Source organism: Carassius carassius, chromosome 4, assembly GCF_963082965.1.
Source record: "Carassius carassius chromosome 4, fCarCar2.1, whole genome shotgun sequence".
Lineage (NCBI taxonomy): Eukaryota > Metazoa > Chordata > Actinopteri > Cypriniformes > Cyprinidae > Carassius > Carassius carassius.
In genome coordinates, this window is record NC_081758.1 from 752,403 (window position 1) to 764,517 (window position 12,115).

The 12,115-nt window shown below is 38.7% G+C and overlaps 1 protein-coding gene across 2 annotated transcripts in view; it reads right to left on the minus strand.

Annotated features, from left to right (window-relative positions):
* kntc1 (kinetochore associated 1) overlaps positions 1–12,115 on the minus strand; it is a 113,942-nt gene that overhangs the window by 61,396 nt on the left and 40,431 nt on the right. Inside the window, exons 27-32 of one of the 2 annotated variants that reach the window (XM_059544220.1) lie at positions 9,726–9,845; positions 9,461–9,533; positions 9,049–9,116; positions 8,629–8,942; positions 2,488–2,660; positions 2,298–2,395 (exon numbers count right to left, since the gene is read on the minus strand). In XM_059544220.1, the coding sequence (XP_059400203.1) occupies positions 2,298–2,395; positions 2,488–2,660; positions 8,629–8,942; positions 9,049–9,116; positions 9,461–9,533; positions 9,726–9,845 (846 nt within the window). The remainder of the gene's footprint in view (positions 1–2,297; positions 2,396–2,487; positions 2,661–8,628; positions 8,943–9,048; positions 9,117–9,460; positions 9,534–9,725; positions 9,846–12,115) is intronic. The other variant, XM_059544212.1, reaches the window with a different exon arrangement.

The window sequence follows — 12,115 nt, forward strand, 5'->3', positions numbered from 1 at the left end:
GCGAGCACAACACAGAAGGCAAACAAGCAAAGTGGCGAATCAGATTTAAATATAAACAATATATTTATTAGGGCTGCAACTAACGATTATTTTGATAATCGATTAATCGGTCGATTATTTTTTTACGATTAATCGGTTTATGTAATTATATTTTATTTTTTTTCCCCGAGTAAATTATTAATAAATGGTCTTTATCCTTCAGCATAGATTTTTAAGAGATTTTAACCATTTTGCACTGTCATATCCTCATCAAAAATATACCTGCAGTTGTTTTATTGTGTTAGTAATCCTTTGTCGAACTCTTCTGCAATCAAAACACTGACCCATACTCTAGCAAATTTCACAAGGAGATTTCAAATAATGTTTTCACCATGGCAGTCCTTAGAGCTCCTAAAGTAGTTTAACATCCCGAAAAAAGCTTATTAAGGAATCTTTCAGAACATATTTTCACGAAGAATAAGGATAAAACAATAAAATTGCAGTGCATTGTATTTTATAATTTACTGGGAAACAGCTTTATAGCTTTTGCTGTGAAATTGTAAACAATCCTTCGAATAAAGTGCCAATGGCATGAAACCTGAATGGAACTCACAATTTAAAGTAAAATGCATCAGAAGGTTGTCCAGAAAAAAATTGGACACACATAAAAAACCTGCTGTGTGAAAAAGAGCAGTGAATACTTAGAAAAAAAGTGTATTTCAAATATCTTTAAACATTTACATCTCTCATTCAGTCATAATTAGGCTGCACGACTGAATTTTGAACTGGTAAACGACAAACTGATCACAGAACATGTTTGTAAAGCTTTAAATGTTAACTGTTAAAAAGCAATGTTATCAGCTTTTACGACTAAACATTTGCAAACAACATTGTACTGGAGAATCTGCACAAATAAAAATCTTAGGGGCCGTTCACATATCGCGCCTAAAAACGCGTGGAAAACGCTAGGCGCGCCGCTTTCTCCTTCTTTCCAAAGCGCTCGTGCAGAAGCGCCCCTGAGGCGTCTGCCGTTGATAAGCAACCATGACGTGCTCTCTCCTTGAAGACGCGGAAATTTCAACAAAGGATAAATGGATTTGCAGCTCAAATAAATCGCTTGCAGTAGCTCTGCTACTAAATTTATTTCAAAATGGAAATCCATATACAGCTATGGTCAGCTGTTCCTTCATCTTGGCTGAGCTTTTAACATTGTTACGGGAAAGGATGAAGCTGATTGGTTAGTTCTTGTCACATGACCCGCGGTGCGCTTGCCGCATTCTGAAAAGTTGAAATCTTTTTAACTCGATGCTGTGCGGTGTTGGAAATAACGAACTTGAGCGCGCAAAAGACGCGATATGTGAACGTCCCCTTAAACAGTGCAGTAGTGCAGAGTTTAATGGTTACTCTTCTTTTTTGAAGGCTCAAAGTAAAGTACTCCCAGTCTCCCACATCCCGCTGAATGCTGCAGAGACGCTGTTCGGGAAGCACGTGACATAAAACAAGGCCAGCTATTGGCTATTCGCTACTTCTCCTGCTGTACTGGCTGAGTAAAACCTCCGGTGGCTCATTACTGCCACACTTTGGTCACCGCAGATTTGAAATATGCACGAAATGAGCCGCTTACGGCAAATAAAAGTTATTTAGCAACGAATCGATGACTAAATTAGTTGACAACTATTTTAATAATCGATTTTAATCGATTAAATCGATTCGTTGTTTCAGCTCTAATATTTATATATACAATATGTCAAAATCCATAGTGTTTAAAAAATAAATCAATATATTTTAAATATCAAGATATCGCCCACCCCTAGGCTCAGTTCAACATCGGTCTGAACAAAAACTGCAAGTTCATTCTCTGCCAGCAGGAGGCGCTGCCTGAACGTGCAGCTCATTTTACTCAAAGAAATCATAGCTTCTTGAGGTTTAATCATCACATTAATCTATACTGCAATCCTCGTTTCCGTCCCTAAATTAAAGACCTCCTGAAATCATAATCAAGACTTTCTTGTCCCATATAAGACTTTTAATGGTCTTTAATTTGATTAAACTAAAACTTAAGACTTTAAGGACACCCAGAAACCCTGTACATTCACTATATTTGTTTTCATAGTCTTCAATATGCACATATTGTAGAAAAACATTTATATATTTATATATATATATATATATATATATATATATATATATATATATATATATATATCAGCCTAAGGATAGAGAAATATGATTTTTGTGTTAGCCGATATCTCCCAGCTGTAGCCTTGGCTGAATGTCATTGGGGTGCTGAACATGTACACAATGTTTAGCAAGCTGACCTTAGCAAAAAATCCAAAATCTTCTATCTGACATTGTCTGTAGACATCTGCAGCACTTCTGGTGCTTTTACACAGCTCCAAACAGTCCAGCAGAAGGTCTGTGTAAGGAAAAACAGATGCACTGTTTGAAGGACGAATGATCTGTAACTGCTGAAGCTGATGTATGAGAATATGAGGAGTGTTTCAGTACCACTGTGGCAGACTGTAATGGCTTGGCAGGCCAGCCCATGGATGACAGCAGGCAGGTTGACCTGCTCCGGCAGAACCATGGGGACGTTCTCCTCCAGCATCTGACAGAGGCGCTGGGCCGTGCTGAACAGTACCTGTCCCGTGCTGCAGTTCGAGTGGTGCTGGTACAGCTCACTGTTGAGGCACAATCAAACACACCAGAACACATTCAGAGTTAAGAGGACAGATCACACAAGCGTGGAAGCGCTGTCATTTACTCAACCACACTCTTTCACAAACACCAGATCCAAGGACTTTTTAAAAAGATTTTATAGTGTCATGAAAGACCTTACAGTACTTAACAATTCACTTACACTCAACATTTACATTCAAAATGTCAGAATGATAATGCTTTGAATGTGTGGGTTTCATAAATTTAGATCGTTTTGAGCAGTTCTGTTCAAAAGGAATTTAATGAAATCCTTTGAAGTCAGTACTGGTAATATTCAAATTCAATTCCTAAAATATTGAAAAAATATGCATCAAACTAGTTTTTGTTGCATTTCTTGCACAAGATTTAAATTTAAAAGATTTTCTTAATTTGTAAATTAATAAAAAGTGGTTGTTGTATAAATGTTGTAGTAGCATGGTCAAATCTGTTAATTTCAATATAAAAGTAATTGTGGCTGGATTTTTTTTTACTTTTTATAACAGTCTTGGGCATGTCAAAGATTAGTAACTAGATTGGCTTTGATTCATTTTTAGTTTTATTGCAGCATTAGATTTAAATTTTTTCTCCCTCATTTGTTGTTGGTGGCTGTTTTTGCCCCATTGACTTCCATTATAACAACATTTTTTGATTGCAAAGCCATGACACCATGACCAAAATGTTCATGTTGAAAAATTTAGGATACACTAGGCTACCTGTTTCAGCAGCATATATGCCCATTGAGAATGAACGCACTTTAGTACAATGCAAATACATTAAAGAACTAGATATATGAGGACTAGTTGCGTAAAGTGACCATATGAGCCATTTTCCCAGGACGCGACCTTGCCAGAATTTCCATATTGCCTAAAACATCCTAAGTAGTTTGACCAATAACATGCAGGTATGTTACATAATCAACCAATCGTGGCGTGTGATAAGGTGAGATCTACAGAGAAGGTTCAAGGCAATGCAAATACACGTACATGTTAGGTGTTTGTTTCTTCATTCAACTTGAAGCGTAGCTGCGCACCAATCATTTTATGACACCAAAATACCAAGAGAGTGATTTGAATGCATAAGGAGCCATGCTCTGCTCTCTGTAGCTCTTATGAATGCAATACAATGATCGATCTGCAAAGCACAAACAGCCAAAATCTGGATATTTTAGGCAGTATAAAAATCCTGGCAAGGACGAGTCCTAGGAAAATGGTTCATATGGTCACCCTATAGTTGCCTATAAGTATTATGGTGCAAAAAGTCAAACTTCAGAGGCATGTCATCAATAATCTTTAATGGAATGTAAATGTACATCCAAGCTTAGCTGCAGGAATCTGCGAGGGCAATGGACAAGAACATTGGTGGAGGCTTACTAACAATTACCCTTGTATGGTTGTCTATTTACAATAAATGTTATAGTGCTCTCAAAATGAATGATTAATCCAAGTGATTAATCAAAAACTAAAAATGAAAAATAACTCATAATCCTGATACTTTCTTGATTGATATCTTCCTGTATGCGGTACATACGTCTGCTATGTCCTGTGTGTGTGTGTGGGGGGGGGGGGGGGGGGGGTTGGGGGGGGGGTAACGAGTTAAAAAGTTGGTATAGTCTAGTTATCACAACATTGTCAATCGCAAACGATAATTTATTGAAACGTCTCGCTACCAAACTACCTACAGTAGCTTAATTATGGAGGATGAAGAGAAAGCACCCATTTGGTAAATGAGCCAGTGAGAAATAACAACTTTTAAGTAGGGTCCAGATGCTTTTCGATAGTTTTAAAACAGTACTGGTGCATAAACGGTGCCTGAACCAATACTTAAAAAAAAAAAAAAGAACCACAAAAAAAACTATGGATAAAATTAAAGACCATTACAAATATTTAAAATAAATCCATAGCTTTCACCTTGGATGTTCTCATTTCCCAAGTTTCCCTTAATCTAAGGCTAATAAATGTATTTCACAATGTAGGTCATGATTTAATACAAAACCACACATAATGTTTCTACTGTATCTCTGTCACTCACTCTGATATTTAGTTAAGATGAGTGCTGTCTGTCACTGTCTTTAATCAGTTCTGTGAATTAATGTTTGCTCATTCTTTATAAAGTAGCAACAATGTCGTTTGTAAAGTACAGTACTGTGCAAAAGTCTTAGGCACATTAGTATTTTCACCCCAAAAAAGGGTTTTAAACCAGTTATTTATATCTTTTGCTGTAGTGTGTCAGTAGGAAATATCAGTTTGCCATTCATTTTAATAATAATCTAGTGCGATTTTGATTTCGATTTATCTGGATAGGTTTTTTTTTTTTTGAATGATGACAAGCCGAAATGAAAACAAGCCTAAATGAAATAGCAGTAACGAAGCTATTTTTAAAATGTAAGGAGTAGAAAGTAAAGATACTTGCGTGAAAATGTAAGGAGAAGTAGTAAAAAGTCGGCTGAAAAATAATTACTCAAGTAAAGTATAGATACCCCAAATTTCTACTTAAATAATGTAACGAAGTATTTGTACTATAATGGGGCAAAAACAGCCACGAACAGTAAATGAGGGAGAAAAAATTAAAATCTAATGCTGCACAAAAACTAAAAATGCATCAAAGCCAATCTAGTTACTAATCTTTGACATGCCCAAGACTGTAATAAAAGGTAAAAAAATATCCAGTCCACAATCACTTTTTAAATGGAAAATATGTCATTTTGTGTGTTTTTTTCCCCCAAATCAGTGACATCATTTATGAAATTGGTAATTAAAGAGTTAAAATCTTGGATTTTTTTTTAAACATTTGGTAGTTTTGATCAGGACTGAGGTTGATTAATAGATTTATGCACAAAAAAAGAAAAAAGAAAAAAATATTTATCTGATACATTTTTACAGCAGTTTAATTTAGTGATAATTTATTTTATCACGAACATAACGAGAGGGTAGTGAACTTGCCCACAGTGTACCGTTGAGTTTTTGAAAAGTTTCAAAGCGTTTTCCCAAAGTATGGGTCAAAATAACCAAAAATCATTCCATTAGCTCAAACACAGAAAGTTGTGGCCAAAATAAGACTCAGCTTTACCCCTAGTGGATGAAAACGTCCCCAACAACGCACAAGGGTTAACATAAATTTGCACATTCTCTCAAAAGAGACGTTACTCATTAATAATCTTGTCAAAATAATTTTGTAAATGTTTTTTTATGGTAAATCCCATTTTTTCCATCTTTGATTAAGAGGAATGCAGCTGCTCAAAACATCAATATTTTTGAAAATATTTTATATTTCAAATATGCAAAAAAAATTAAGAAAATAAATATGACTTTCTATTTGCTTTTTCACCGTAAACACTTTTCACTAAGCTGTTTTTCCAGTTTTTCCAAGTTCTCCATTTTTCTCCTTAGCTTCATGTTGCAGTAAGTTTTGGGAGTTCATTTTTAGACCATCTCCAATCCTGAAAACTGAGCTCCTAAAACTTCCTGCCAGATTCTGAAGATCAAAGCTTATAAAATCAGTCTTCATGTATTTCACAATACTTCAGAATGTTATTGTTTTTAGGATTTGTTACCCAATCAAGGCCTCTGAGAACCTGACACCTTGTTATTCTGGAGACTCAAGGTTGCAGTTCTGGAAAATAGTGGCACTGCAGACTAAAAGGTTCCTGATGGTTTCACACTTAGTTCTTCACATTAATTCTGAATTCTTTAACATGCGTTTTTTGCTGACCCACAGAGCATTTTGCAGACCAATGGTCATGCCTTAACTTTGACATTTTTGTATTGCATTAGTTCTTAATATTTCTGATGGGGATTTAATCATTTTTGACTTTTCAGTCTGAGTTAAATCTCTTTTTGGGCGCATTTCATTAATGAAAACCAGCCTAATAATTCTGCACACCTTAATGAGGAGTTTTTCATTTCAAGCCTTCATGGTCAATTATATACCACTTAATGATTAAATACAAAAATAATAGTAGTTATTAAGATTGATGTGGTTGATTCATTCAGGAATGAAGTATGCGACTGTCTTTATGATTTTGTTAAAGAAATACCCTAGAGCAAAATCAGGCAGTACTTGTTTACTGAACTGTTGTATTAAATCAATATCACATTTGCAAACTCCCTCAATAACTATTAAAAGCGGTCACTCTCCTGATCGAGACAGAAAATGAGAGCGCATGAGTGAGTTAAGACTCAGAAGAATGTGCAAATGATTATCACACATCAGATATCATGCAGCTCACACATCCAGGAGCAGAGAAACTATTCAACGCTGCCCACGACTTTTATTAATAACAGTTTAAATACTGAATCACTTCATTATGTTTTCCAGCAACGAGAGGATACAATTGCTGTTTTAAAGTAAACTCACTCTTAAAAGAAAAACGCACAGACACACAACTTTCATCTCTCTTTCTCTCAAATTGGCAATATCTGAGAAAGGGTTTAGCGATGTCTAATTATTGGGAGGAAGAGCTCTCCTCAATGCGGTGGTTATCGCCCTGATCATGGAAATGTGTCGCGGCAATATCGTGCTGTCTGTAATGATATAACGTGTGCAAACTTTAGCGATTCTTTACAAACATCTCTTTGATTAACATGAACATAAATATGAACTCACGATTGATAGCATAAAACAAATGATGTTGTGTGGCCAATGGCCATGTGTGTTTTTTATTGAACGTAACCGACACTTAGGTTAGGCAGGCATAATTAAAGGCTAGGGCCATTACAAATTTATTGGACAGGAAAACAAGTCAATCAACATTTTCGGGGTCCAGAGCAGAGCGTTTTTTATTCACTATATGTCCAGCTGTTGAGAAGACGTGCTCCGACCGCACTGATGTCCCGGGACACTCAGGTACAGCTGCGCAAGGTGGGGGTATTACTGCTTGCAATGGTCCTTTTCATAACTCAGAATCTCCTGTAACTAGATGCGTGGAAGAGGCGAATTCGCGTCTACCGCGCCGCGAGAACTCCAGACGCACGTAAACGCGTCTTTACATTGACTTAACATTGATATCATTCGCGCCAGACGCTCTATTCGTGCTTGGTGTGAACGCAGCATAAGAGGACGCTTTCGACGTCACTGGGTCTTATAGGCGCGTAAAATTGCTGGTATTTTCTGTCTAGCTTTTGCAACGCATACTGCACTTTCGGATTTCTTTATTTTCTTTTTCTGCTTGTTTGTGAGTTTTGTTACATCTATATTTTTTAATTTTTAATTCTTTTAAAATTAATAGTGTACATATTTGGTTAAAATGGATTCCCTATTTTCATTTTCGAAACCTTTTTTGTTTGGTCCGATCGATTGTGCAATCGATTTTCGAACTAAAAGTGACAGCCCTAGTCATTAGTAATATTTTGCTCGATGCACCCTCTTGTGGCCTCAGGAGAGAAGCCCAAAGCTTTTCTTCACTTTAACTGAAAACTATGCATTTTAAATTCGAATTTAGATAATATTTAAGTAAAAAATTAGAATCAAGTTTTCAGCCATTTCGACAACCTCTAATGTCATTCTGTTCACACAGAGCTCAGCGAGATACTGAATGGAGTTCTTGCTTCTTGCTTAAATACTTTAAAATAGCTTAAATTCTTTCGATACACTTAAAAACACATGCAGCTGATAAAGGTTGGTGAGCAGTCCCAAGTCTCTATTAACAAATATTTAAAGAATATTACAATGTCTTTGTTTCAAAGACTTAAAAAAAAAAAAAAATCTTATTGCTTGGAACCAAAGAATGGTTGGGTTATAGATTTACATTTATGCATTTAACAGATGCTTTTATCCAAAGCAACTTGGCAGTTTTATTTGTCAACTAGAGAGGAACGGAGAAATGAAGAAACCTATTCTTGGCATGCAACTTATGACCCTCTTATTTTGTTAAAATGAATGTCTAACCTATTCTGTGAGGGGCGTGCAAACATAAGAGCAGAACTGCATCTGTGTGTCCTCAGGTTTGTCGCTCACCTGAGGATCTGTAAGGCTTTCTCCACATCTCCAGCATCCAGCGCTCTCAGAGCCAGGTCTGCCCACAGCTCCTGCTCCGTCTTCTGCAGCTGTCTGGCCAGTCGGTGCAGCCCCGCTTCAGTGGACAGGCTCTTCGTCTTCCCATCGAGATCATTGGCCTTCAGATGAGCGCTGGACACCCCGTCTGGGTGCTGTCTCCCGGAGCGCCGCCATGCCTGTGCGTTCTCATATGCAGTGATGAGCTGCTGGTTGAACTTGTGTCTAACCGCTGGATCATCGTATTCCTCCGGGGACAAGAAGATGTCAAAGTCTTCCTGGAGTCAGGTACATTGCAAAACAAACACTCATTTGACGCTGAACTTGTAGATGCATTCACGTGGCAGTAAATGCCTCTAAATCAATGTATGAATGAACGGAGACCTGTAAATGAGCAATGGCTGTGAACATCTTCAGATTGTTCTCACATTCAGTTTTCTTGAAGGCATCATCTGCAAGAGGAAAGGACAGGGAACATTAACTGTTGAGGACAATCAAAATTAACTAATAAAAAAAAGGTATATATATATATATATATATATATATATATAAATCCACAGAAGATATTTTATACACAATGGCAAATAAGTTAAAGTGACGTTTGATCAAAGAAATAAAGGACCAAAACAGTATAAAGAGAAATCCATCAGTGATGAAAAGACTGATGATTAACGAGGCTTGTATATGTGCAGAGGGGCAGAACATGAGCAGAAACAGACGGATGCTTGGAAGATGCTAGCACAAGTATATTAGCATTAGTGTCCTCTATATGAGAATCAATACGGTGTGAGCTCACCTGTCTGAATGCTCTGCAGGTACTTCAACGCTTCAACCATAATCTGTGATATTAGCATCTGTGATTTCTTCTGCTATTGAAAGGAAAAGTGCAAAAAAACAACTTCATACAGACAACAAATCTTACTTTAGTATGAAAATTTATTTTTTGCATGCAACATTAAACCAGTTCAAATCAAAAACAAGACATTTTATGTAGAGAAAATAATAATTTAAAAACAATAATTGGTATGATTTGAAAGGCTTTGTGTCACTCTTTCTCTGACCTCTTCAGAAATGTGCCGCTTGTCTTGAAGTTGAAGTCTGGCCCAGCAGGCCATGCGCTCAATCACAAGCTCTGCTTCAGGATGCAGCAGGTTCTTCAGCAGCACCATGCACTTCTCTCTCTGCAAACACAACATCACCACACTCTCAGACACCTACAGGTCAAACGGATCAAACGCTCTCAGACACCTACAGGTCAAACGGATCAAACGCTCTCAGACACCTACAGGTCAAACGGATCAAACGCTCTCAGACACCTACAGGTCAAACGGATCAAACGCTCTCAGACACCTACAGGTCAAACGGATCAAACGCTCTCAGACACCTACAGGTCAAACGGATCAAACGCGCTCAGACACCTACAGGTCAAACGGATCAAACGCGCTCAGACACCTACAGGTCAAACGGATCAAACGCTCTCAGACACCTACAGGTCAAACGGATCAAACGCTCTCAGACACCTACAGGTCAAACGGATCAAACGCTCTCAGACACCTACAGGTCAAACGGATCAAACGCTCTCAGACACCTACAGGTCAAACGGATCAAACGCTCTCAGACACCTACAGGTCAAACGGATCAAACGCTCTCAGACACCTACAGGTCAAACGGATCAAACGCTCTCAGACACCTACAGGTCAAACGGATCAAACGCTCTCAGACACCTACAGGTCAAACGGATCAAACGCTCTCAGACACCTACAGGTCAAACGGATCAAACGCTCTCAGACACCTACAGGTCAAACGGATCAAACGCTCTCAGACACCTACAGGTCAAACGGATCAAACGCTCTCAGACACCTACAGGTCAAACGGATCAAACGCTCTCAGACACCTACAGGTCAAACGGATCAAACGCTCTCAGACACCTACAGGTCAAACGGATCAAACGCTCTCAGACACCTACAGGTCAAACGGATCAAACGCTCTCAGACACCTACAGGTCAAACGGATCAAACGCTCTCAGACACCTACAGGTCAAACTGATCAAACACCTACAGCTCTAACGGATCAAACACTCTCAAACACCTACAGCTCTAACGGATCAAACACTCTCAGACACCTACAGGTCAAACGGATCAAACACTCTCAGACACCTACAGGTCAAACTGATCAAACACCTACAGCTCTAACGGATCAAACACTCTCAAACACCTACAGCTCTAACGGATCAAACACTCTCAGACACCTACAGGTCAAACTGATCAAACACCTATGGCTCAAACTGATCAAAAACTCTCAAACACCTACAGCTCTAACGGATCAAACACTCTCAGACACCTACAGGTCAAACGGATCAAACACTCTCAGACACCTACAGGTCAAACTGATCAAACACCTACAGGTCAAACGGATCAAACACTCTCAGACACCTACAGGTCAAACTGATCAAACACCCACAGGTCAAACGGATCAAACACTCTCAGACACCTACAGGTCAAACTGATCAAACACCTATGGCTCAAACTGATCAAACACTCTCAGACACCTACAGCTCTAACGGATCAAACACTCTCAGACACCTACAGGTCAAACTGATCAAACACCTACAGGTCAAATGGATCAAACACTCTCAGACACCTACAGGTCAAACTGATCAAACACCTATGGCTCAAACTGATCAAACACTCTCAAACACCTACAGCTCTAACGGATCAAACACTCTCAAACACCTACAGCTCTAACGGATCAAACACTCTCAGACACCTACAGGTCAAACTGATCAAACACCTACAGGTCAAACGGATCAAACACCTACAGGTCAAACGGCTCAAACACTCTCAGACACCTACAGGTCAAACTGATCAAACACCTACAGGTCAAACGGATCAAACACTCTCAGACACCTACAGGTCAAACTGATCAAACACCTACAGGTCAAACGGATCAAACACTCTCAGACACCTACAGCTCTAACGGATCAAACGCTCTCAGACACCTACAGGTCAAACGGATCAAACGCTCTCAGACACCTACAGGTCAAACGGCTCAAACACTCTCAGACACCTACAGGTCAAACTGATCAAACACCTACAGGTCAAACGGATCAAACACTCTCAGACACCTACAGGTCAAACGGATCAAACGCTCTCAGACACCTACAGGTCAAACGGATCAAACGCTCTCAGACACCTACAGGTCAAACGGATCAAACGCTCTCAGACACCTACAGCTCTAACTGATCAAACGCTCTCAGACACCTACAGGTCAAACTGATCAAACACCTATGGCTCAAACTGATCAAACACTCTCAGACACCTACAGGTCAAACTGATAAAACACCTACAGGTCAAACTGATCAAACACTCTCAGACACCTACAGGTCAAACTGATCAAACACCTACAGCTCTAACGGATCAAACACTCTCAAACACCTACAGGTCACACTGAT